General features: G+C 50.6%; 3 protein-coding genes across 3 annotated transcripts in view; 2 read left to right on the top strand and 1 right to left on the bottom strand.

Moving 5' to 3' along the window:
- The window catches only part of LOC114063780 (eosinophil peroxidase-like), a 17469-nt gene extending 16745 nt beyond the window's left edge, over positions 1 to 724 (top strand). Inside the window, exon 13 of the mRNA XM_027896304.1 lies at positions 201 to 724. Coding sequence (XP_027752105.1) covers positions 201 to 229 — 29 coding nt within the window. The 3' untranslated portion in view covers positions 230 to 724. The remainder of the gene's footprint in view (positions 1 to 200) is intronic.
- A 4295-nt stretch (positions 725 to 5019) lies between these two features.
- LOC114063787 (1-acyl-sn-glycerol-3-phosphate acyltransferase alpha-like) lies at positions 5020 to 10710 on the top strand. Its single transcript, XM_027896313.1, has 6 exons — positions 5020 to 5204; positions 6414 to 6547; positions 7139 to 7314; positions 7550 to 7645; positions 8138 to 8210; positions 10553 to 10710. The coding sequence occupies exons 1-6, from the start codon at positions 5020 to 5022 to the stop codon at positions 10699 to 10701; spliced, it is 813 nt and encodes a 270-aa protein (XP_027752114.1). The 3' UTR covers positions 10702 to 10710.
- Positions 10711 to 12250: 1540 nt separating this feature from the next.
- Positions 12251 to 23008, bottom strand: LOC114063781 (myeloperoxidase-like). Its single transcript, XM_027896305.1, has 13 exons — positions 22921 to 23008; positions 21940 to 22033; positions 21024 to 21199; positions 20307 to 20430; positions 19762 to 19891; positions 18735 to 18935; positions 17638 to 17953; positions 16876 to 17036; positions 16236 to 16488; positions 15254 to 15424; positions 14227 to 14464; positions 13584 to 13801; positions 12251 to 12323 (listed from the first exon to the last, which is right to left on the bottom strand). Exons 1-13 carry the CDS (start codon positions 22982 to 22984, stop codon positions 12283 to 12285), a joined length of 2187 nt encoding a protein of 728 aa, XP_027752106.1. The 5' UTR covers positions 22985 to 23008; the 3' UTR covers positions 12251 to 12282.
- Between the last annotated feature and the right edge of the window lie 623 nt (positions 23009 to 23631).

Consider the following 23631-nt stretch of genomic DNA (forward strand, 5'->3'; position numbering starts at 1 on the left):
TGTCCCCTGGGAAAGACAGACTGTTCCAGTGCCGTGTCTTTTGCTAACAAAATATCATCCTTTCTTCACTGACAGTCAGGCCCTGCCACTCTCTCATAATTCCAGTTATCAATCCCTCTTTTCCAGCTTAACCTGTGGAAATGAATCCACAGCTGTGGCAGGTCCTTCTCTGTTAACACATTGCTTTTTATCTCCTCTAGAAGAAGATTCTGGTGACTTTAAATGCTGAACACTGAGGATTCCCCAGAAGATGCTGGGAAGATGCTAGGATTTATTATAATTTTTTACTGGGTTTGTGCTCTTACTGCCTGCACTGTTGCTGTCCTCTACTCAGCTTAATTTGCACGAAGCCTTTCCAGCGGGATGGAGCCCAGCAAGAGAAAAACTTCAGGAGAAGATGTCCCAGATCTGTGAAATCACCCAATATCACAAAGCCAAGTGAAGTGAGTTATCCAGAGGCTGATTCCAAATCACACCGGCTGCTGGTTTGGCCTGTAGAACCACGCACTGTTTTACCAGGACATGGTTTGGACCCTCCTTTCAAATTTTGCAATCCCCACAGAAAGATCCAGGGCACTGGATTGGCAGCTGATTCTTGCTCTCCAATTATTTTTGTTGTTGTTGTTGTTTAAAATAAGACATCTTTCAGTTTCCAGAGAAAATCTCCTAATGTCAGGGTGCCCCTGAGGGAAGCAGAAACAGCTGCCCTTCACCCCAAACCAGGCTTGTCTAAAATGCCCTGTGCCAGGTTTTGCTCCAATATGGGATATAGAAATGGAGAGAGCTGTTTTCCCATCATTTTTTTGCCCTTAGTCCAGAAAGCCCAAGGCCTTACAACAGAAATCTGTGACAAGTTCTTCCTGCAGCTTGGCACGAGCCAGAGTGACTTATCCCTGTGCTGTGGAGCTGGTGGGATGTGTCCTGGCAAAGATAACAACAGTCCAAACACACAAGAAAGTAAAAGCTACTCTGGTTTCACTCCAGCTTGGTCCTCTCAATATCTTTTCCTGAAAGGGATCAAACCCACTTCCTCCTCCCTCTGTAGCCTGTTATATTCCTGTTACTGCTCAATAAACTGCAATTTTGGGCCGAGGCCAAAATGTTCCTTGCACTTTGTAAAAGGTGTGGTAGCCACAGGTGAGTGGAGGATGGTGGTAGGATCTCTGTGGGAATGTTGGGAAAAGACAGCTCCAGAACCTGAGTTTTGTTAATGACAGAAAGTATTTCTTGCTGAAGTCTCTGACCCCACCTCCTGTGTGACATGGAACTATGGAAGGGCCAGGGCAGGATGTAGTTCCAACAAATACTTGACAACAATTCCTCCTTATCACGCCCAAAATGAGAAGAGTCCTTGTGAGAACCTTGGAGAGGAGGAAGAGGGATGGAAACCAACTGCTGCCAGGCAGGGTGGAGGGGCTGAGGGCGGTGTAGGTTGGGAAACACCAAGCAGGGCACGTCTGGAAAGCAAAAGGCACCAACCATGGCCTAGAGTGGGCAGAAATCCCCTCTGTCTCCTGGGTGAGCTCCTGGTGCTGGAGCTGCGAGGGAGTCAACACTGATGGGTGGAGTCCTGGGCTCTCCAGCTTTGGTTTTTGTCCTCTCAGTTGTCCAATACCACCCACCTGTGTCTGCTCAGCCCCTCGGGGACACAGGAGGTCTCACTCATTACCTGTTGACTTCAGCAGTTCCCCAGTGGGGGAGGAAGTGGCTCAAACCCACCCACAATCCCTGGGTCTGCACTAAGCACAGGGGGCCATTTTTCGCAGTTTTAGCCAAACACAAAGATGAAATTTGGGCAGTTTGATCTGGTTTATCCACTTGATCGAACTGCCTGATCAAACCCATGCAATGCTGGTTCAGCAGGAGGGGGGCTGTGCCAAGGGGTGCCTAGCACGTGTCTGCCTGGGCTGGTGGAGCCGCTGAGGTGGGGGATTCATCCTGCAGGAGCTGGGATGGGATTGTTTGTCCTGCTCAGCCTCTGCTGAAGGTTTCAGAATTTCACTTCTCCCTCCTGGCTCTGTCAGGGCCTCTCACTCACTTTGTTTCCCACCTGCAGCTGTTGCAGCTCAGAGCTGGATGTTCATCCTGAGTCCATCCCGCTCATCCCTCCCAGGGACAATTACATTTTGGTTTGAGCCTTCATTTGCTTATGTTGAACAAGACAGTTTTCTTTGCCTTTTTCCATCAGATTAGATCCCTTTCCCTGCCTCCTCCTCTCACTCCTGGCCAATGTGTGGCTGAGCAGAGCTGGGGAGTAGGAGAGTCATTAAAGCTGAGTGATGAAAGCTCACGGTGTGAGCGAGTCCCTCCTCTCCCTATCTCAGCTTCACTTCAGCCAGATTCTGGAAAAGGTGCAAAGACCCAGGGGCAAAAGGGAGTTAACTGGGCATGGATACACTTGGTCTGGAAACTGGGAGCTACGTTAGAGCTGGAGTTTCAGAAAACACCTCGCAGGTTAGGCAAGAGCTGCTGTTGAAATGGCAGTGGGGGCGGATGCAGGTGCTGGGGATGTTTGCGACAGAGCAAATTTACAGCTGAGGATTTTGGTGCCTGTGGCTTTGGAGCCCAAATGTTGTGTCAGATCTGAGCTCACGATGTCTCCATGGTGAATTGGGAATGGCACAGTTTTTTATTATTGCTTTGTGCCCTTGGCTTTTCCCAGCAGAGGCACTCCCCAGCTCCTGGAAGCCCCAGATCGCAGATCTTTGCTCTCTGCAACTCCCTGACTGGAGGGGGGAGCTGGGGGGGGGATCAGGCTCTGCTCCCAGGGAAGAAGGGACAGGATGAGAAGAAATTGCCTCAAGCTGCACCAGGGGAGGTTTGGGTGGGATACTGGGAAAATTTCTTCATGGGAAGGGTTGCCAGGTACTGGAATGAGCTGCCCACGGAGGTGGTGGAGTCCCCATCCCTGGAGGATTCCCTGGCGGCTCTCAGTGCTCTGGGCTGAGGGGCAAAGTGGGGATCAGGCACAGGTTGGACTCGATGATCCTGGAGGTCTTTTCCAACCTTAATGTTTCTGTGACACTGTGAAAGTCTTTGAAAATTGCTGTCAGTGACTTGAAGCTTTTCAGCAGTTTGTGAGCTCACACACTCCCCTGGCCACAGATATCTGGATGGGTTTGGGTGTGCAGGGTTGTGTCAGAGCTTTCTCCTGCAGCAGCAACCTGAACACAGCTTGGTTTGGGAGCCACTGCCATCCCTGCACTCCTTTCACGGGGGTTACATTTTAGGAACCTCTCTCCTGGCAGGTCAGGATGAACCAGTTGTGACCAAATCAACCTTCCACCAATTGCAAAAGGCTATAATTTATCCTGATGAGATACAGGAGATGTTAACAGCATTTGGAAGGGAAGAGTTGGCTGGGTCAGACCTTGGAGAAGCCCAAAGCAGCTGTGGCTGCTCTCTTTATAACCCAGTTCCAAAAGGAGCTGGTTCCTGCAGCACCTGTACAGAGGGTCCCAGTGCTGTGGGATGTTTGTCTTTTCCATGTGCTGGGGCAGGGACAGTGCAGAGGCTGCGGGAAAACCTTTGGCTGCCTCTGCTGTGGTTGCAGGGAAGCCCTGGGAGAGCTGAGCAGTGAGGCTGCAGTCACTCCCCTCCAGTTTGTCCGTGAAAGGCAGGAGAAGAATGGTCCCTGGATTAGCCACAGGAGCAGAGGGCAATGCCTTTCTGTATCATCATGTTTCTTAATGAAATACCACTCAGTCTTGCCCAGTTTATTGTCCTGGAGGGTTTGACCCTGTTCTTTGGGTGCAGGTGATGGTCAATGTGATTTCATGGGTCCTTGGAGCATTTCCTTTTTAGAATCTGCAGCTTTCGGTCCTGGCTGGAATTTAATGTCATAAAATATTAATTATTTATTATTGTTGCTCCTCTGAAGTTCTAGAGCAAGACCTGTCATGCAGATGATGAATCTCACAATGTTTATTTTCCAGCCCAGCCATTCCATCTATTGTAAGGTCCTTTCCAGGCAGCGGTTTTAGGAGATGAAATGCAGATGGAGCAGTCCCAGGTTAAACCTGCATTTTCCTGCTTCACTCCCTCCTTTATTTAAATACTGCCTGAGCATCTGCCTGCCTCTGGCCATGGAAACCTCAGGAGGAACTGCTCTTGCTTTTTGTATCTTCTAGTCTGGATTTGTGGCCCTTTTCCCACTTTTCCCACTCTACAGGAGGAATGTCCAGTTGCTCAGCCCGGTCCCTCCGATGTCTGGATGTGTGGTGTTTGCATCACCAGTTTTCCCTTTGTCTTCTCCATGGTAATTTCCCTTTGTCTCCTCAATAATAATTTCTGATCTCCTGGACATCTCCTTGCAGCCAGCTCATTTGGTGAAGCTCAGGTGAGACAGCCTGGGGTTACAGAATCACAAAATCATGGAACAGTTTGGGTTGGATGGGACATTAAAGCTCATCTCATTCCAATCCCTGCCATGGGCAGGGACACCTTCCGCTATCTCAGGTTGCTCCAAGCCCCATCCAGCCTGGCCTTGGACACTTTCAGGGATTTATGGGCAGCCACAGCTTCTCTGAGTAACCAGTGCCAGTGTCTCCCCACCCTCACAGGGAAGGTTTTATTCCCAGTGTCCCATCTAAACCCACAGTGCCTCTGGGCAGGGTCTGTGCTGTCTGACACATCCTGCTCCCTCCCATTAGAGATTTTCTTTAAAGTCCTCAGGGTTCCCATTTCCCAGAGCCCCCCCGAAGTGGGGCTGGCTCTCCAGGCATGTGCCAGCCCAGATTCACCCAGCCCTTGCCCCCAGGCACCTTTGCTATTGCGTGTTTGCCCCTCCTGCCACCCAACTCCTACCCGGAGCTGCCGGTGTGTCCTTGCTAAACCGGCTTTCCACGCTGAGTTGAGCTCTGAGCAGGGAGTTCAGCCTTGTTGCAGCATCGCTCCCAAACCTCCTTCCAGCTCTGCACCACCCACATGTAGCTGATCCAGGGAGTCTCAACTCTGCTCCACAACACCCGGAGCCGGTGACTCGTTCCCCGCTCGGTGAACACGCTCGGGACTGGAAGGATGGAGTTTTTCCTCCTTCACTACCCATTTACCTGCCTGTTCATCCTGTTTCTAGTCCTTTACCAGGTGAAACCTGCATTCAGATTCTTCTGCAAGATGACCTTCTATAAGCTGTGGTTCTTCACCATAAGCATTGGGGTTGTTATCCTCAGCCTTCCTCGGGGACGGAATGTGGAGAACATGAGGTAAGTTGGCCGTGGCTTCCCTCTGCTCTGGGCACTGATAGAGTCCAGTCTGTCCAGTGCTTTGCTTTGGAGGGTCCTGGGAGCTGGGCTGTGGTGGGGAGGAATTAGTTGTATGTTGGTGTGGGGAGATGACAGACCCTGTCATTCAGTGGAAGGGTGTGACTTTCAATATTGGTTTGGGGTTGATGGAACAAATGACAAATTACTGAGGGAGAGGATGTAAACGGTGACATAGATTTGCCAAAGTAGGTCATGCCAACGACCTGGATGGAATGCACAGGTAAAGTAAGTCACTGTTTGTATTAAAACTCTTTTATCTGGTCTTTGGAGCTATATTTCCCTCCCCATGGCCGACCATTCCCTTCCCAGGCTGTGTTATGAAAGCCACTGCAGATGCTCTTCTCTTTCTCAGCTCTCTTGTGAGCCAGTGCCCACCTGAGTGCGCATGAGCAGACACTGCCACAGTGCAGTGCTGGCACCTGCACTGTCACTGGTGTCCCTACCACTGCAATGGCAGCGGTGTCCCCAGCTCTGGCAGTCACTCACCTCAGCAGGGTGGGCACCAGGAACTTGGTGGGGGGGGGTGGACTGACTCTGGTACATGCCAGTGTAAGTCTTGTACCCTCCTGAAGAGCTGCAGAGGCAGGATTGGCTCTGGAATTGTCCTGTGCTCCAGTGGGAATCCAGATCTCCTCACTGAGCATCAACCTCTTGCTTTGAAAAATTTTCTTCACTTCTTTACTTTTCATTATTTTTTCTTATTTCATTTTACCAATGTCTCTTAAAATATTACTCCCAGAACTGCAGCCTGATGTCCCCTAGAGGCAAACCTCTCTATCTCCACACTCTGGGCAATAGCAGAGTCAGGCACAGTTTATTGCAGCCTGTGTTTGATTCAGCAAGGTGGGCAGGGAAAGAGTACAAAGGTGTGCTGTGAATTGGGATATTATCTACTGTTTGGTTGATCCATGGAATTTCTGCAGCTGTGGTTGCTGGGCTATTGGTCTTGTATGGCTGGAAGGAAACCTGGCAGGTGAAATGATAAGCTGCAGAGGCACACTAATTGCTCTTCTCCAAGTGTTGGGTCAGATCTGGGTCTGTGGAGAAACAGGAGCACTACCTGAGGTGGGATGGTTTGGATGAGCAGTGTTCGGTCCTTTTATCCAAATTTCAGCATCCCTTTGCCTCATGTCCACTCCTCTTTTCCAGGATTTTTCGCACTTTGGTCCTGCCACTCAAATACATCTTTGGCATCCAGATAGTGGTGAAGGGCAAGGAGAACTTCAGGACTAAGAAACCTTATGTGCTGGTGCTGAACCACCAGACCTCCCTCGACATTATGGGTATGTTCTGATGCTGCCTCCTGATCCTGGCCCCAGGGGTTTGGAGGGATGGGTTGTACCACAGGCAGAGGGGCAGGAGTGGCTGTTACACAGTTCTTTACCAACCAGCCCCAAGCTAGGGCTGATCTCCAGGTTGTTACAGGCAGGTTTGATCTCCTGGGTATTAAAGGCAAGTCTGATCTCCAGAGTGTCAGAGACAGGTTTATCTCCAGGGTATTAAAGGTAGGTCTGATCTCCAGGGTATTAAAGGCAGGGCTGTTCTCCAGGATAGCAGAGGCAGGGTTGATTTCCATTGTATGGAAGCAGGTTTGATCTCCAGGGTATAAATGCAGATCTGATCTCCTAAGTATTGAAGGCAAGTTTGATCTCCAGGGTATCAGAGGCAGGGCTGATCTCCTGAGTATTAGAGGCAGGGCTGATTTCCATTGTATTGAAGCAGGTTTGATCTCCAGGGTATTAAAGGCAGGGCTGTTCTCCAGGATAGCAGAGGCAGGGCTGATTTCCATTGTACTGTAACTGGCAGTAACCCAGTACTTAGGGCAACCCTGAGTGCAGATGACGACTTGCCCTGCCCCTGTTGCCCCCTTGCAGTGCTGCTGGACATCCTGCCACGCCGCTGCGTGCCCGTTGCCAAGAAGGAGATCCTGTACATGGGCACCTTCGGCCTGGCGTGCTGGCTGGTGGGGACCATCTTCATCGACCGCAAGGACAAGGAGGGTTCCATCAAAACCCTGACAGAGGTGGCCCAATCCCTGCACAAGGACAACGTGAGTGGGGAGGAGGAGCCTCTGGAGGACGTGAGCCTTGGCGCGGGTGGAGAGGGATCGTTGGCGCCGGGCTGGGCGCTGAGCAGAGCGCGGTGAGAGCATCCCTGGTGGGCTCAGTGCGTTGAGTGTCCACGGAGTAGGGGGTCAGGAGCACACAGAGCAGTCCCAGGGGATCGTGGCGGCTCAGATGGTCACCTGGAGGTGCCTCCATCTCAGTGTCCTCTCCCTCCCGCAGCTGCGCATCTTGATCTTCCCCGAGGGAACTCGCAACCACAGCGGCTCCATGCTGCCCTTCAAACGGGGGGCCTTCCAGCTGGCTGTGAAAGCACAGGTGAGACCACCTTCCTGGCTTCCCCAGGGATCCAGCATGCCCAGGAGCCCATGAGGAGTTTGTGGGTGGCACAGGATGGGGGCTGTTTCTGGGTAAAGTGGAAAACCTTCCTGACAGCTTGGGAAAAAAAAGTGTGTGTGGGGGGGGGGGGAGCTTGACAAGAGCCCTGGACCTGCCCAGGGAAGTTTCTGCTGAGCCGGTCCCTGCACATCCTAATTTGCCAATCCACAATTGTTGGCTTAAATACAGAGATGAAAATGTGAAACCCAACGGTGAGGACATGGGGTGATACAATTAAATGATCTAAGTATCCCCAGTAACCCTCAGAATATCTGCTGTGAAGCTGACAGTGATAATTATCAGCAAGGTGCAGAATTCACCTGAAAACAGCAGCTGCATTTTGGAAGATGGATGGGGAAAGGTGAAAATTCATTGTAAATATGAATATTCCCTGTAAATGTGTGTATTCACTGTAGGTTGTCTCCTTTCCAGGTCCCCATCATTCCTGTAGTGTTCTCTTCCTACAACAGCTTCTACAACCAGAAGGAGAAGAGATTCACCCCAGGTGAGGATGATCTGGGACAAAGAAGGGGCTGGGTGTTGGTAGGGCACAGCCCTTGGAAACAGCACTTTGTGTCTTCTTGGTGGGAAAAGGGACATTTCAGGCATCACTTTTGCCTCTCCCCTTGGATTTCTTGGAAAATGTGAGGGAACCTGGAGAAGCAACAGAGTCCTGGGGCAGGTCCTGCCCCAGCCCCACCACTCTGCCCTCGGGTTCTTGGGGAATTGGGAAACAAAAACAAACGTGGAGCTCTCACCAGAAGCCACCCTGAGAATGTGTGACCCCCCCAGTAGCCGTGTTTCATCCATTTGTGGCAACAAGAATTTCTGCTGATGGAATTTTATGGGGGGAAAAAAATGGCACAAGTCTTGGGTTTCAGAAGGAAAATGCAGAAAAAAAGGTCACAAATTCCGAGAGAGAAAAGCATTCCATCCTGTTCTTCTGCTCCCTTTGCTGCTGCCCGCCCCAAAATGGGCTTCTGCCACTTCCCTCCCTTCCCCAGGCCAGCCCTGCTGTTTCCCGAGGGGAGGATTTGCATCTGGAATTCTCATTCCTGCCGTTGTTGTGCCTGGGTGTGGTCATTCCCTCACAGGCAGCTGGCAGGGAGAATGATAAACACTGCACTGACTGGTTCCCCTCACCCTTCACCTGCTGGGTCCATCCTCTCTCTGTTCCTCACACCCATAAACCTTTTGGGACTGGAAATGTTCCCCCACCTGGGGGTTGACAGGACCAAGAGCAGGGATTCCTCCCCACCACAGCCCTGCTCAGAGCCCTGCTCTGGGAAGTCAGACAGTCACACAGTGGGGAGGGGGCCCTGGAGCACCTGAACCTTTTGCTCAAAGCAAGGCCAACCTAAAGACAGCTGAGTTTGCTTTATGCCTTGTCCAGACAAGTCTGGATTAACTCCCAAGGATGGAGATTCCACAAATTCCACAAATTCCCTGAGCTTTTTTAGGAAAGACTCTTTGCAGTTGCGTGAACATTTGCCTTTATAGCAACTTCCCTCACCCTGGGAGTTCATAGTTAGTTGTTGACCTCTAATCCCATGGATAGTTGGCCTCTAATCCCATGTTTTACTGACCTCTGAGCCCTTTCCCAAGTGGCTGTTAAACAGGTAGGACCTTTGCTGCTGGAGACAGAACCCCCAGTCAGCTTTTCTTGCACTTTCCCACTTTTCCCTCCCCCAAGTTTTGCCATCCTGAAGATGTGCTGCACGTGCTCCAGATTCCTGCACACAGAGCAGGCTGGTCCTTGGGCCAGCTCACTGTGCCCACCCAGAGGTTCTGGGTGTGCTGATGAGCCCCTGGAAAGCCACACTCCGTGCCTGGTGTTTCATGAAGCATGTTTGGTGTTTGCTGGAAGTCTCCTCTGCCCCAACAGACCTGAATTTTCAGCACAGCCCCATCATCACTCAGCCCTTTCTGTAGGGCCAAGTGAAGCGAGGAGCCAGCCTGGCTTTGGGTGGGAGATGTGCAGGCAAGGAGCACAGAATCACAGGATAAGTGTTTGGGTTGTAAGGGACTTAAAGATGATCTTGTTCCACCCCCTGTCATGGGCAGGGACACCTTCCACTAGCCCAGGTTGCTCCAAGCCCCGTCCAACCTGACATAACCTTTTCTGTTGTGAAACTCTTCTCTGTGCTTGTTTTTGCCTCCTTCACACGGCTCTGCTTCCAGCACTGCTGGATCTCATTCCTGGTACACATGTAAAGACATGCAAGAACATTATAAAACACTCCCCAGAACCCCAGGTGGGTGTCTGGTGTCTGTGCAGGCACTGTCTTGTCTCTGCTGGCTGGAACAAAGACCTCTGATGCCAGAGCAGAAGAACATGATGACATCTCCTCAGTATATTCTTCCAGTTTGCACCAGTCCATAGCTTGGATGATTCCCCAGAGGAGTCTGACACACCAGGGAGACCTGGGTGCAATTTCCCTCATCCCAAAGCCTGTTGCTGGAAGGCAGGACTCTGCTGGATTTGGTGTACACAGATCAGAGCGTGGCCAGTTTGGATGTGCTCACATCTCCTTCTCCTTGCCACCCTGACAAACCCTGAGCTCTTTGCACTGTGCAAACTCATTCTATGTGAAGCATGGCATTGGATTGGAGCAGAGATTCACCTGTTTGTGTATTTGTGATTCTTGTGGATGAAAAAAGCCTGGTGTGGGTTTTTTCTGTGTGCTCCTGTGCCACGGCTGGGTTCCCACACCCCTCTCGGGGTGTGAACGAGGGCGTTTCCCTTCATCTCTCTCCTGTTCCTTGACAGGCACCAATCCTCCCGCTGCACCTTCTCTTGCTTTTTCTACACCACCCCTCTCTCACCCTCCTGCCTCACTCTTCCAGGAAGCCTCATCATCCAGATCCTGCCAGAAGTGGAGACCCTCGGCCTGGGCCCGGATGATGTCCCCAAGCTGACCGAGCAGGTCCGTGACTCCATGCTCACCACCTACCAGGGGATATCAGGAATGACAAACGGAGCTTCCCATCAGTGATCCCCTCTCCCAGCTCCAGCTGTGTGTGCCACAGCTCAGGGGGAGGCCACAGGAAGGTCTGGCAGCAGAGACAGGCGTGGATTGCAACGCTGATGTACCAGAGACGGTTTAAAGGTCCACCAAGGAGGAGAAGCTTCCAAGTGGAGGTGGTGAGAGGGTTTTGCCACCTTCCTTCTGGGGAACTGTGCCACCTGCATGGACACAACAGGCAGCTGGATATTCCTGTCCTCATAACCATGGGAACATCCCTCCAACTGGACCCCAAGCAGAGCCAGGCCCTTCCTGGGATCATCACTGCCTGCTTATCATCCCCTTTTCCTATCCAGAGCCAACAAGGTGGAGACATTTATCCCAAGCCTGCGGCCATCCTGCCTGAGGAAGTGGCTGCCTTGTGGTTGGAGGGCTGCCCCACTTCCCTGGAAGCACACCCAGGAGAAGGCACTGTCTCCCACCTTTTCCATGGGGAGGATTTGGGAGGAAGCCAAGGCAGCTTTGGGAGAGGGGAATTAAAGCCCTTACACGTCTGCAGGGCTTGGTGGTCTCTTTGGGGTTTTTAGCCTTCCTTTTAAGCAAAGCAAGATTTTGCCTTCGGTGGTTGGGCGGATCCTGAAAGTGTGAGAGGAACATGCCTGGGGACCCAGAAAGCAGAGGCAACCAGCAGGGATATGTTGACTAATATCCTTCCCATGCCCTGATGGAATCACCATCCCTGGAAGTGTTCAAAAAATGTGTAGATGTGGTGCTTTTGGACATGGTTTAGAGGTGAACCTCTAATCTGACACGGGATTTGAGGTGTGGCCTCACCAGTGCCAAGCAGGCAAGGACAATCACTGCCCTAGTCCTGCTGCCACTCTGGTTCTGATCCAAGCCAGGTGCCCTTGGTCTTTTTGCCCACCTGGACACACCTGGGCTCCTGTTCAGCCTCTGCTGAGCAACAACCTCAGGTCCTCTTCCAGCTTTCCAACCACTCTGCCCCAACCTGTCATTGATGCCACATGGAGATGAGTGCACAGGATGTGTTTTATTACTGCCCAGAACACCCAAACCACACATGTCCACTGTAGGATTTAAATAAAAGTTGTCTCTAGGCTTCAAGACTCTGGTCTCTTCAGAGACTGAAATCTTGCTGATCAAAATCAGCCAACACAGCTTTTGCTCTTGCGCAAAAGGCGATTAGGAAGGTTTAGATGAAGGTTACATGAACTTGATAATTTCTGAGCAGGTACAAAGGAAAAGAAATTTGATTTTGAAATGCAAGCACGCCAAGCCTCCGGGTTTGACACCCCTCCAGGATGGGAAGTGTAAAATTTGTCTTAATTATGTTTTTAGAGAGTCATAAAACCTCTGATCAATTTTTTTAGTGCAACAGAAAATAACATGTCAGTGCCCTTCCATCTTTAGGCTTACATTACTGGAAGTTTTTGGGGAAAAAATTGTATTAAAATCACATTACAGGAAATAAAACAGTAGCCATAGCCTTGAGCTCCCCTCTGGGAAACCACGTGCTGAGGTTCAGTCGACAGCAGCCACTGGAGCCTGATGGCCAGGCAGGAGTCTCCCAGAAGCAGCTCAGTGCCACCATCAGGGTTTTACAACTCTGGCTTGAGCAGCAGGACTAGAATCTGTCAATGAAGCAGAAAAAGCTGCTGAGAGGCAGCAAGTTCTTCCTGGGCACACTATTTTCCCCCACATTTTTGTCATCCCTGTATCCTTGCAGCTCTGAGACTGAGGGGCTTCCAGCCTTGTGAACAGGTGCCTGCGGTGATATCAGAGAGCCCTCAGGATGAGGGGGTTGGGGGCAATTTCTCGGTGCTTGAGAAGGTTAAAGTTTTAGCAGCTGCTTTTTTTGCACCCTGGAATTTCACTCTCTCTGGGTTACGAAAACAGGTTATGAAAACACTTCAACTTCTTCCTGGACTGGTGATAAAAGAACCACAGGAAGCAGCTCAGCACATTTTAGTGACCATAGGACAGTGATAATAAAAGAAATGAGACAATATTGTTTGGAGAGAAGGTAAGTTGGACTCAGTTCCTAAAGAATGGGGTGAAGTCACCATAACTTAGCCTTTACCTCAAGTGCAGATATCTGTTTTAAACAACAGTGTTTCCCTCAAATCATTACTCAAACTGAACGCAGGAACTGCCTGGAGATGCTTCGTGGTCTGTGCCTTGCAGAAGGAAAAAGCAGGTGATCCCCAGGGATTGTAATCATCTATAAATGGGTTTCCAGAAGGAAAAAAAAAAAAAACCCTAATCCACTCTGCAAGTCTCTGTTCTCCCACATCATTTTCAGCTGGGAGAGCCTGTGGCAGAAGTGTAAATGTAGGAGGACACGGGGAGTGGCCACGTCCCTCAGATGAAGACCCTGTTTTACCGTGGCACATCATCATCTCTGACTGGGTGTGTTAAACTGCTGGTGTGTGAGGCCACACAGTGTCAAAGCTGCTCCAGATAGACCTTAAAATGCTTTTAGGGAAAGCAAGGGGACGGCAGGGACTTGGAGCTGCAGAGTGAGAATTTGGAGCAGGCTGACTAATTCCAGTTGATTTCTTTCATGGATGCCCTTCCTGTGAGGTAAGACTATGGTTATCCTGGAATTTATTAGAGAAGGACACATTCACAAGGGCCAGAACAGACTGGATTTTCAGGGATTTTTCCATCTACTTGAACAGGAAGAGGCAGGTTAATAAAGCGTGATGAAAGGGATGGAGACCCAGCCAACAGCACCTCTGCCTCCAGTGCTGTCCGAGCGCAGCTGAATGGACACTCATCTTTTGAGGGGGCAGAGTCACCATGGCAACCTTAATTCTCTGAATTTTTGAAGCATGGAAGAGACATTGTAGGGCAGTTATCATTTTTGACAGACCTCAGACCACTGGTACCTTTTGTGCCACTCTCAGGTTCATCTTCCCAGGGCGAGAGGTCAAGCGCGTCGATCTCCTGGCAGTCAGTGAAGTCCTCAGGGTAACTGTTGATCCTGAACACATCCCTGGGTATCTTTTGGATACGAGTGTTGTCACAGAACACTTTTGACAGTGTGATTTTTCTCAGTGCTCGCAGTTGTTGTGGAGTGAAAACTCCCGGGTTCTCCCACCAGAACCTGCAAGGATATTCTCAGAAGAAGTTCATGCTCTTTGGTTACTTGCCAAGGTGGGACCTGACCAGGGTGAGTCTCTGCTCAGAACCACCTTGATCCACCAGGCAGAAGGCACAGCCTTTTGGCAAGAGGTGTCTCCACTGTGGCCAGATCTTCCATGCAGCATCTCCAGGCTGCTGGGATTCAGTGATTTATCCTCCCCTTTGTGCCCTGAAAGCAAACCTCACCTCAGGCAGAGATCAGTGCAGATCTCCTGTGGTCTGGGGCTGCTGCTCCTCAGCCACATGGATCTGGAGTAATGGGCTGCAAAAATGAGTCCTTTGGCAACTGGGCTAAAGCCAAGGAGTGAGCCTTGCTGGGAGCACTGGGAGGGAATAATGTCAGTGTTTTCCCCCCTGATAAATGCCCCAGGAAATGTTGGCTCTCACCTGTCCCCATCCCGCAGGTTCCTGAACTGGGTGCCAATGATGCAGGACAGGAGGGGTCCCACCCTGCCCTGGGGGACCACGGGCTCTGCGACTGCCCCCATCCACAGGTCGATGTTGTCCGGTGTCCCATACACATCCAGGAACTTCTTGGCCAGTTTGGGATTGCCAAGCACCTCAGAGAGTTCTTCTACAGTTCGGGGTTGGGAGAGCCCACAGAAGCCCCTCCAGGCATTGTAACCTGCAAGAGCAGGAGCAGCAGCTGACCAGGACCCACCACCCCAGCGCCCCACCATCTGCCCTGGCTCAGGACCCTGTGGTCCATGAGCAATGTCTGCTTCTGCTCATGGCATTAAAGGAGCTGGAAGATGCTTATGGCTAGGAAGTCACAACGTTTTCAAAGGTCCTTTCTGTATCTACACACTCAACTAACAGTTTGGGTTGTCCTCGTGACTACAGGTTCACCCCGTGGGTAAGAGCTCTGTAGTGCTGAAGGGGAGCGCACCGGTCCTTGCAGCTCTGGGAGGCAAAATTTCTGGGGTCAAAGTCCTGGAAAAGAGCAGCATTTGGTTGTGCTTCACTCAAGAGCACCTGGGGCAGTCATACCTGAGGTCACTTCTGCTCAGAGCCCAGGGCTGTCAGGAGGCACCAAATTAGCGCTGATGGGTGAAGAACAAAGCACTGGTGACCTATCTAAGGCCATGTGAAAGCTGAACTTGGTCACTTGTCTGTACCTTCTGTACCCCACATGTCCCCTCTTTGTAATGCACCACTGTGTCTCCCCTCTTTATTACTTTACCCCAACTATCATTTTTTTTTATTTCCAAGCCTTTTGTCTTTGTCTTAAAATTTTATAACGCAGACCTTTTATTCCCTGAATCTGCCTGTCTACCCACCCTTCACCCTTAAACCCAGGCACTGTTTCTTCCCACAGGCACGGGAAAAGCTCAGTCCATTCACGGAACTGCTTATAAACAGCGGGAGAAAACAGAGCACTGTTCAGAGCAGGTGTGGGTTTGTGCCTCCTTACCTGGCAGGCCGTGGTCTCTTCCCCGTTGCATGTTCATGGCTGCCAAATCCAGCCCCATGACCTCTGTCTGCTCGAAGAGGTGGTTCTGGAGCTCCTCCACCAGAAGTCGGTTCTGCTCCATCAGCTTCGCGTGATCCACCACCATGCCCCGAACCAGGGGGTCGATGCCTCCTGCAGCCATTGAGAGCCAAGGAAAGGCTTTTTGTGCCAAGCTGCAGCTTTGGTGATCCCTTCAGCTGCAGCTGGAAGAGTTCCCTTGGGCTGGGTGGGGTCCTCAGCACGTCCTGATACACAGGGCTCTGTCAAGGTTTGGGTTTTGCAATGGATTTTGTTTATAATTTGCTATTATTTGGCAGATATTTATTAAAACACTGAAGGCAAAGATAGAATCAGCTCATGTCTGATTGTCTGTTTGATAACCATTAAACAGTGGGATTAAAACACAGGATAATTTGCTGCGCATGTATATTTAGGTAAGTTTTCCATGACTAGTTAATTAACCCATTTTGGGAGAGACATTTGTCCTCCTTGGAAAAAACCCTCACTGGGAGATCTCAGCTGTGTAACAGCAGGACCCCACAGCTACATTTAAAGGCACGAAGAGAGATGGACACCACAAGGAAGTTGCAAAGGTGTCTTAGCTCAGTCAAATGGGGTGCCTCATAATTAGAGGGGGATATAATAGCTTTAACTGACCTAAATTTTGGTGGCTGACATTTGGCACAGGAGCAGCTGCACCATCTGAATGGATGTGCAGCACTCACTCTGTCGGGTGTTGCTGAGCTGGGAGGGATTCAAGGAACGACTGGACGTGGCACTCAGTGCTCTGGGCTGGGTGACAAGGCGGGGACTGGTCAATGGTTGGACTGGATGATCTTGGAGGTCTTTTCCAACCTTAATGATTCTGTGACTCTTTGATCTCCACCTGAGCCTCAGGACCAGACCAGGACGGTCCCCATCTTCTTCCCCCCACAATTCCTACCTTCCATTATAATTCTCCACGTAGCACAGAAGGTCAGATGAAGAGGGACGTGGGAGAAGGAACCCAAAGGCTGGAAATTGTCATCCAGGCGGGACACAAAGGGCTGCACTGAGGTGTGACCGAACCGGAAAGCCAAGGAAAAAACGTTTGAGGCTCTGGGATCCACCTTCTCATCATAACCACTGTAGGAAGGGATCCACTTGCTGGTCTCTTCAGCGAGCAGAAGTGGGAGGTAATCCCTGTATGTTATTATCTGAAAGAGCACAAGAGCTGAGCAAGTTGCCAGAAGTTGCAGTAGAAAAATGTAGCCATAAAAGTCAAGTGCAGAGCATGAATGTGGGCTCTCTGGAGGAGAATTCATTAAGATCTTCACAAAACCAGATCTAGCAGGGGCATGATACAATAAAATTATTTTTAAATGAAGAATTATTTAATATACTAAGTAACTGATATATTAAATATAATAAATAACTGATAAATTTATTAAATAAAGGATAAGAAAGGGTATCTGTGCTTTCTCAAATGGACCATCCTTATTTACAGTTTCCAACTGCCACAAACAACTCCATCGATTCTGCAAAGCAGAATCCTGGAGGGTAAAAACACATTCCTAAGTTGAAAAACACAGCAGTGACCATACCTGGTTTATGGCAATCACAATCTTTCGGCTCTCCTGGTACAGCTTTTCCCCATCCCAGTGGGGATTTAATTCCCTCAGCTCCGTGGCCAGGCGATTGTGCTCTCGGAGAAAGACCGTGTGCATGGCAGAAAGTCCCAGGTTTTCAGTCACACGTTTGTCCCCTACAGATGCAAATATCCCCTGGGCAACCTGTGCCAGACAACCCTCACCACCCCCACAGGGGAGAATTTCTTCCGTATATCTAATCTTAACTTCCCCTCTTTCAGTTTGAACCCATTTCTCCTTGTCCTCCGCTTTCCCTCTCCAGCTTCTTTGCGGCCCCTTCAGATCTTGGAAGGCTGCTGAGGCCTCCACAAAACCTCCCCTTCTCCAGGTTGAACAGCCCCAGCTTTCTCAGGCTGACAACTGACATCCAATTCATGAATGGTGAATTCTAGGTTGGATAAAAAAAAAAAAAAAAAAGTCCCTGAGAAGTTTTAAGCACGCACTGGTGGTTATTCTATTGACAATTTCTAAATTTCTACTGAAAAATTCTCCTGCCTTTGAAAACACTTTTATGAAAGGAGGAGGATTCATCGTAACTTATGGAAAATTACGGTAATTTTATGTTTAATTCATGAATTAGGGCTTGATTTTTTTTTTTTTTTTTTAATTTGGGAGGGAGCCCCCTGCCTTCCACCTTACAGAACCGTGTCTTGAAGCATCCCCCTGACCACGGTGATGCCTTCAGACCACGGGAACGACCCCGGAGCTGCACCTTACCTGCCCTAAAGCAGGGGATGTTGGCGCGGGGGTTGGTGAGGACACAAACGCTCTTGGTGGCGTTCTCGAAGGGCAGCAGCTCCAGCCCCGCGTCCGTGAAGCGCTGGTTCACGGCCATGAGGCCCAGCGGGCTGCTGAGGTTCCTCAGGCTGGCGGCCAGGGCGCCGTCGCTGCCGTACACGGTGCTGGCGTCGATGAAGGAGGTGACGGCGTTGAGCTGCTCCCGGGACGGGGCGCCGGGATGGCAGGAGGATGCCGAGCGCACGAAGGGCATGCAGGTGTTGGGCCTCACTGCCCGCGGGTCGTCGGGGGGGAACTGCACAGACAGACAGGAGTGGCTCGGCCAGGAGTCTCGCCTTAATGTATGGGGGTTCTTTCACACCTCCAGGTAATCTACAGGGTGTCCTCTGTTGGCAGGGGAGCTCGGCAGAAGTCCAGAAGGATGCCACACACGAGCTGGGCAAAAAGCGTTCCACCACAATACTGACACAGCACTCAAATCAGAATCCAATCCCTCCACCATGCTTAAGTCAGAATCCAACCCCTCCAGCTCCAAAGCCACCCAAAGCATCAAGGGGCAAAGAAAGAGAAGCAGAGGGAGCAAGAAGAGAGAAAGAGGAAGAGGAAGATCATAGAGTTACTACTGGAACCTTGTGGCAGACCAGCTCTCACGCATCCAGAGGGCAGGGATGGGTGGCAAACACGTGCCTTTGGTTTTATCTGCTTTGGTCCCTCTGGTCAGACCCCCCAGGGCACCAATGGCCACTCTGGGGTTCCAGGGCAGGGTGAGGGGCAGTTTCCTCACTGTCCCTGCCAATCTGAGCTAGGTCAGGCGTTCCAGGAGCTGTGGTGTGTTACAGTTTTCCCAGGCTGTTTGTGACTGGCTTCCCCTTGTGGCTCCAGGGGCTGCCATGAGGGATAAGAGCCCACCCCACCTCCATGAGTTTCGACCCATCCCTTCCCCCTCCTGACACACACCCCCACAAGGCAGTTCTGACCCCATAATTACTGCTCTGGTGTCTAACAGTGGTGCCTCAGAAAGTCCTGTGCCTTTATTTCTGCCTCAAGAGAGTGTGGGGTGGAGGGAGGGTCAGTACCTTAATAGGGAAGCAGGGGGGCTTGAAGGCACAATCTGTGTGGCACAGGAGCTCCAGGCTGGCTCCTTCCCCGCTGGCAGGGGCCAGGTCTATGTCGTGGTTGACCCACTGGCCCCAGTGCATGAAGACCAGAGAGAGCTCCTGGTCTGCAGTGACGTCCTCGTTGGCCGTGTGAGCGATTTCGTTGGACACTTTCCGAACCTGCAGCAGGGAAAATGTGTGTGACTGTCCCTGGCACAGTGATTTCAGCCCTCAAACACTGGGAGACCGCAGAATCACTGAATCTCAGAGTCACTCAGGTTGGAACAGAACTCCAAGATCATCAAGTCCAACCTTCGACTGAGTATCCCCATGCCCACTAAACCCTCTCAAAGTGCCGTGTCTAGCTGGTTTTTGAACACTTCCAGGGATGGTGACTCCACCACCTCCCTGGGGATCCTGTTCCAATGCTTAATCACTCTTTCAGTGAGGAATTTTTTTCCTGATGTCCATCCTAAACCTCCCCTGGTGCAACCTGAGGCCATTTCCCCTCGTCCTGTCACTTGTAACCCAGAGAAGAGGCCAACCCCCTCCTCTCCACGGCCTCCTTTCTGGTAGCTGTAGATGATGCACGAGATGATCTTAGATAAGATCAGAAGAGTTAATTATGTCATTAAGCAGATCCATGGCACTCCCAGCCCTATCCAAACAGGTGTTATAAGTAGGAACCCTCCTTCAGCCAAACCTGGTTCCATGGAAAGCCTGTTACACCTGAAACTTCCTCAGTCCAGGAAGTCAAGGAGATGGCTGAGGAACACCCCAGCCTTGTGGTCTCTTGTGAAGTGTTCCCAACCTTTTTGCCCACGTCTGTCTCCAACAAAAAATATCGCCCCAAGCCGTAACTCAGTTGTAGAAAACCAGCCTCAGGTCAGCTCCTGAGATCAAAAATCAACAATTCCCACTCTAGATGTTGCCACTGTTTCCCTTCTGATGGGTGCAGCGAGGGCAGTGTCCATCTTGAGAGCTGGATTAGGGTAGGGGGTCTCACCAGGGGGAGTGGGAATCCGTTGTACTTCCTTCCTTCACTCGCTCCTCTGGGAATGGACACTCCATCCTCGTACACTGCCGGGAGCCAGCGGGCAAACCCACGGTTTGAGGACCCCAGGTGAGGGTGTTTTCTGCAGCATCAGCAGGAAAGCAAACACTGTTATCGTTTCAGACACCAAAGGTTTGTACAGACTAACATTTCACAGCCCTTCAGCCCGTGTCTCATCACTCCGGTCACAGAGGTGAGAGTGGGAAAACATTAAGAAGCAAATTATTAATTATTAAATTATTAATTATTAATTAAATATTCATTACTGCAGAGAAAAATGAACCTTCCATTACATTGATTTTATTTGGTATTTATTTCTACATTAATTTCACTTGGCATTTAAATCTCTGCAGCGTCTCTGTCGCCCACAAAATCAGCTTCACAGCAGGGCCATCAGCAGCGGGCACTCTTCTTGCCCTTTCACTACTGATCATAAGCCACCTACCCCAGGTCAGAGTAGAGATTTAAGACCCTCCTTGTCCACACACAGATCCCACCTGTTGTTGCATTCTCCGGTGATGGTTCGATAAACATCCTGCTTTGGGCATTTAATGGGAAGAGTCTGAGAGTAACAACCAGTGCCCCTGGAAATCATGTTCTTCTGTCTTCTGCTCAGCAGGTCTGCAAGAGAAACCATGGAAAGTAACATCTGATCCCACTCATTGTTGTTGTTGATGTTTTAGCTTCTTGGTGTTCCAGGTAAATCTCTGAATTGGATGAATCAGTGCTGTAGATATCCAACATATGGGTTTGAATTGTTAAATTGGGGCCTAAACCCTTTTGTGGATCAGTTTTCACCTCTGGATTAGGGAAACTGGAACAGCTTTCCAGGGGAATATGGGGAGCACCATCACGGGTTTATCCTAGGCTGGGAATAAAATGATGAGCTTGGAGAATGGTACAACCCAGGTGTGAGGACCAGAAGTGAAAAACGGATGGTTCTCAGTGGTCAGAGTCTCCTGGCAGTCAGAGGGTTTTGTCCCAGGTTTATCACACTTATTGTGAGCCTGTTTTTATCATCAAAGATAGGAGATGGTGCCAAAGATGATGAATAAAACACCTAGGGCTCTGCTCTGTCTCTATTCCCCCTCAGCTGTCAGGGGGAAGGGTTTTATCCCCAGTTATTTGTGTCAGAGCTGCCCCCTGACACTCCTGCTGTGGCACATTTTCTGCTCTCAGCTGTTTGTAAAACATTTTGGTTCAGGCCACATTACCTGTGATGTTGAATCTCTGTTTCCCAGAGAGATGCAGTTTCCTTCTGAGGAGTTTCAAAGTAGTTTCCATGTAATCAGCAGCCCGGACTGCAGACCTGGTTCTTCCCACAGGGTCCTTAAGGTGCTTCAGGAAATCCATGGGGTTGGCAAGCTTTTCCTCCAGTTTTTTCTTTAAGCTGGGCATAAAAGAGTCCCATGAAGTGTCTGAAATCAGACCTCCTTTGTCAGGCGGGGCTGGGTGTAATTAGTCTGCCCACACAGGACAAAGTGTCTGTGCATCAGCACGTCAGCTCAGGCAATCTGGGCAAACAAATCACCGTGATCCCCAGCTCTGAGTCTGCATTACTGCCCTGTCACAATAAATTTTTTTATATCATGAGGAAATCCAGACCAACGAACTGTGACTGGGTAAGCTTTTACATTTAGTGTGTTGCAAGGTGTGTTCTGTGAGCAGAGGGACAGCCTCGCTCCTGTTCCACCTCTTCCTGGTCCCACGGGCTTTGTCTCGCTACTTCCATAGGGTGGGTGGAGAGAGGGTCCTTCCCAAACCATCCTGCTGGCTGGAAGCAGCCTTCTGGGACAGCCACAGAGGATACCTGAGGGGCAGAACTCCAGCAGCCAGGAGAGCTGGAGCTCCTGTGTGTGGAATGTCCATTCTGCTATGGACTAGTGAGAGGTGGCCATGGTGGTCTAAATGAGGAAGTAAGAACTGAGGGGGATGATGGGTGACCCTGGCACTGAGACAGGGCACCAGAATGCAGCCAAACTGGGCAAAAGGACCCCTCCAACTGTGCCAAAGAGAGCCCTGGAACAAAGGCTTCTCCATAAGAAATATGCATTGGAAAAGAGAGGAAACACACATGTATTTGATCTTATTTCCTAATAATATTGGGGCTCTGGTGCAAAAGGGACTCACCTCCTCCGGGCCTGTAAATATGCAGTGTCCACCAGCTGCCTGGCCTCACTGATGATGCTCAGAAGAGACGAGTCTGACAGCACCTCTGAGACCTCTGCTCAGAAAAAAAAAAAAGAAAAAGGAGAAAAAGCAGAACTTGAGGGTGCATAATGCACCCCAGGAACAGCAGCTCCCACACCTTTGCTGGGTGCTGCACACCCTTATCTGTGGTTCTCCTGCTCATCTGTTTCACTGCTGAGGTCCTGATAGCCACAGTCCTTGTTCTGGTGGCTTTTGGAGGCTTTTAGGGAGTTATTTTTCATCCTTTTTTTTTCCTGAAGCTGCTAGAAGCCTGGACTCCGTAAGGCTGGAAAAGACCTCTGAGACCATGGAGTCCAACCATGAACCCAGCGCTGCCAAGGCCACCACTTAGTGCCACATCCACAGGTTTTTTGAGCACTTCCAGGGATGGTGACTCCACCACTGCCCTGGGCAGATTGTTCCAACGCTTTCCATGAAGAAATTTTCCCTAATATGCAACCTGACCCTCCCCTGACACAACTTGAGGCCGTTCCCTCTCCTCCCGTCCCTCATTCAATGGGAGCAGAGCCCGACCCCTCGGCTCCCCCCTCCTGTCAGGGATTGCAGAGCCAGAAGGTCCCCCCTGAGCCTCCTTTTCTCCAGGCTGAGCCCCCCCAGCTCCCTCAGCTGCTCCTGCTGCTCCAGCCCCTTCCCCAGCTACTCTTCCCTTCTCCCAGGAAATAACAAATGCATACAAGAAGCCAAAAATATGATCTCAGAGCCACGTCCCCTGGCACAAAAGTTGGTTAAATCGGGAATTTCCTTGGGGAAGTTTCTTAGGTATTGACTTTGGTGTCAGTGGGTCAATCTCCAGGATGCTGCAGTTGTTTATTGGAGCTGTGTCTCACTGGGAACTCGGGCTGAGTTTTGATTCCCACCCTTCCCAGCACAGCAGCAGCCAAAGGACAAACACAAACTCACCATTCAGCCAGGAGTCCGTGGCCACGACCAAGCAGAGGGTGATGATGGATCCTACGAGAATCATTCTTGGGCTTGTGCCTGGGGAGAAATGCAACACAAACCCTCTGGAGGGGCAGGGCTTCTCTGAAGCATCAGAAGGGGTTTGGTTTGAGTATCTCTTTCAGGATCCAGGAATAAAATCCAGCTGCGCTCTGTCCAGTTCCATCAGCAGGACCCACAGAGGGGTTGGCAGCACACGAGGGATCCCTGTGGTGTGGGACCTTCAGGAAACCGGGCTGAGGAGCTGCCAAGGAGGAGGCAGCCAAGTACAATCCAGCTTCAGTGATGGAGAATGTTGGGAAGGTGTGATGGGAGAGGGAAGTGTCCTGCTGGCCTGACTTTGGGAATGTCCACAAGTGCTGGTGTGAAGGAGGTTGACCCAACACATCCCTCTCTGCCCCCTCTTGTCTTGCTACTGAACAGAAAGTTGCCACAGCTATCACCAGTCCTCCAGCCTCCAACCTCCTCTCTCTGTCTTCCTGCTGCCCCCTGAAATTTGTCTCTATTCCTTTCCCCCACAAACACCAGAAATCTGTCCTCCTCAGTGTCTCTCACCAGAGCCTTCCCTGAAAGGAGATTTTTAGCCACAATGTTGCCATCAGATCTAGTTTAAGTAATTTAGTCAACATTTTAACTGAAATTTAATTGAAACAGGGAAGGCAAAACCAAAAT

This window comes from Empidonax traillii, unplaced genomic scaffold (genome assembly GCF_003031625.1).
Source record: "Empidonax traillii isolate 1590-97213 ecotype Southwest subspecies unplaced genomic scaffold, ASM303162v1 scaffold492:size733235, whole genome shotgun sequence".
In the NCBI taxonomy this organism is placed as follows: domain Eukaryota; kingdom Metazoa; phylum Chordata; class Aves; order Passeriformes; family Tyrannidae; genus Empidonax; species Empidonax traillii.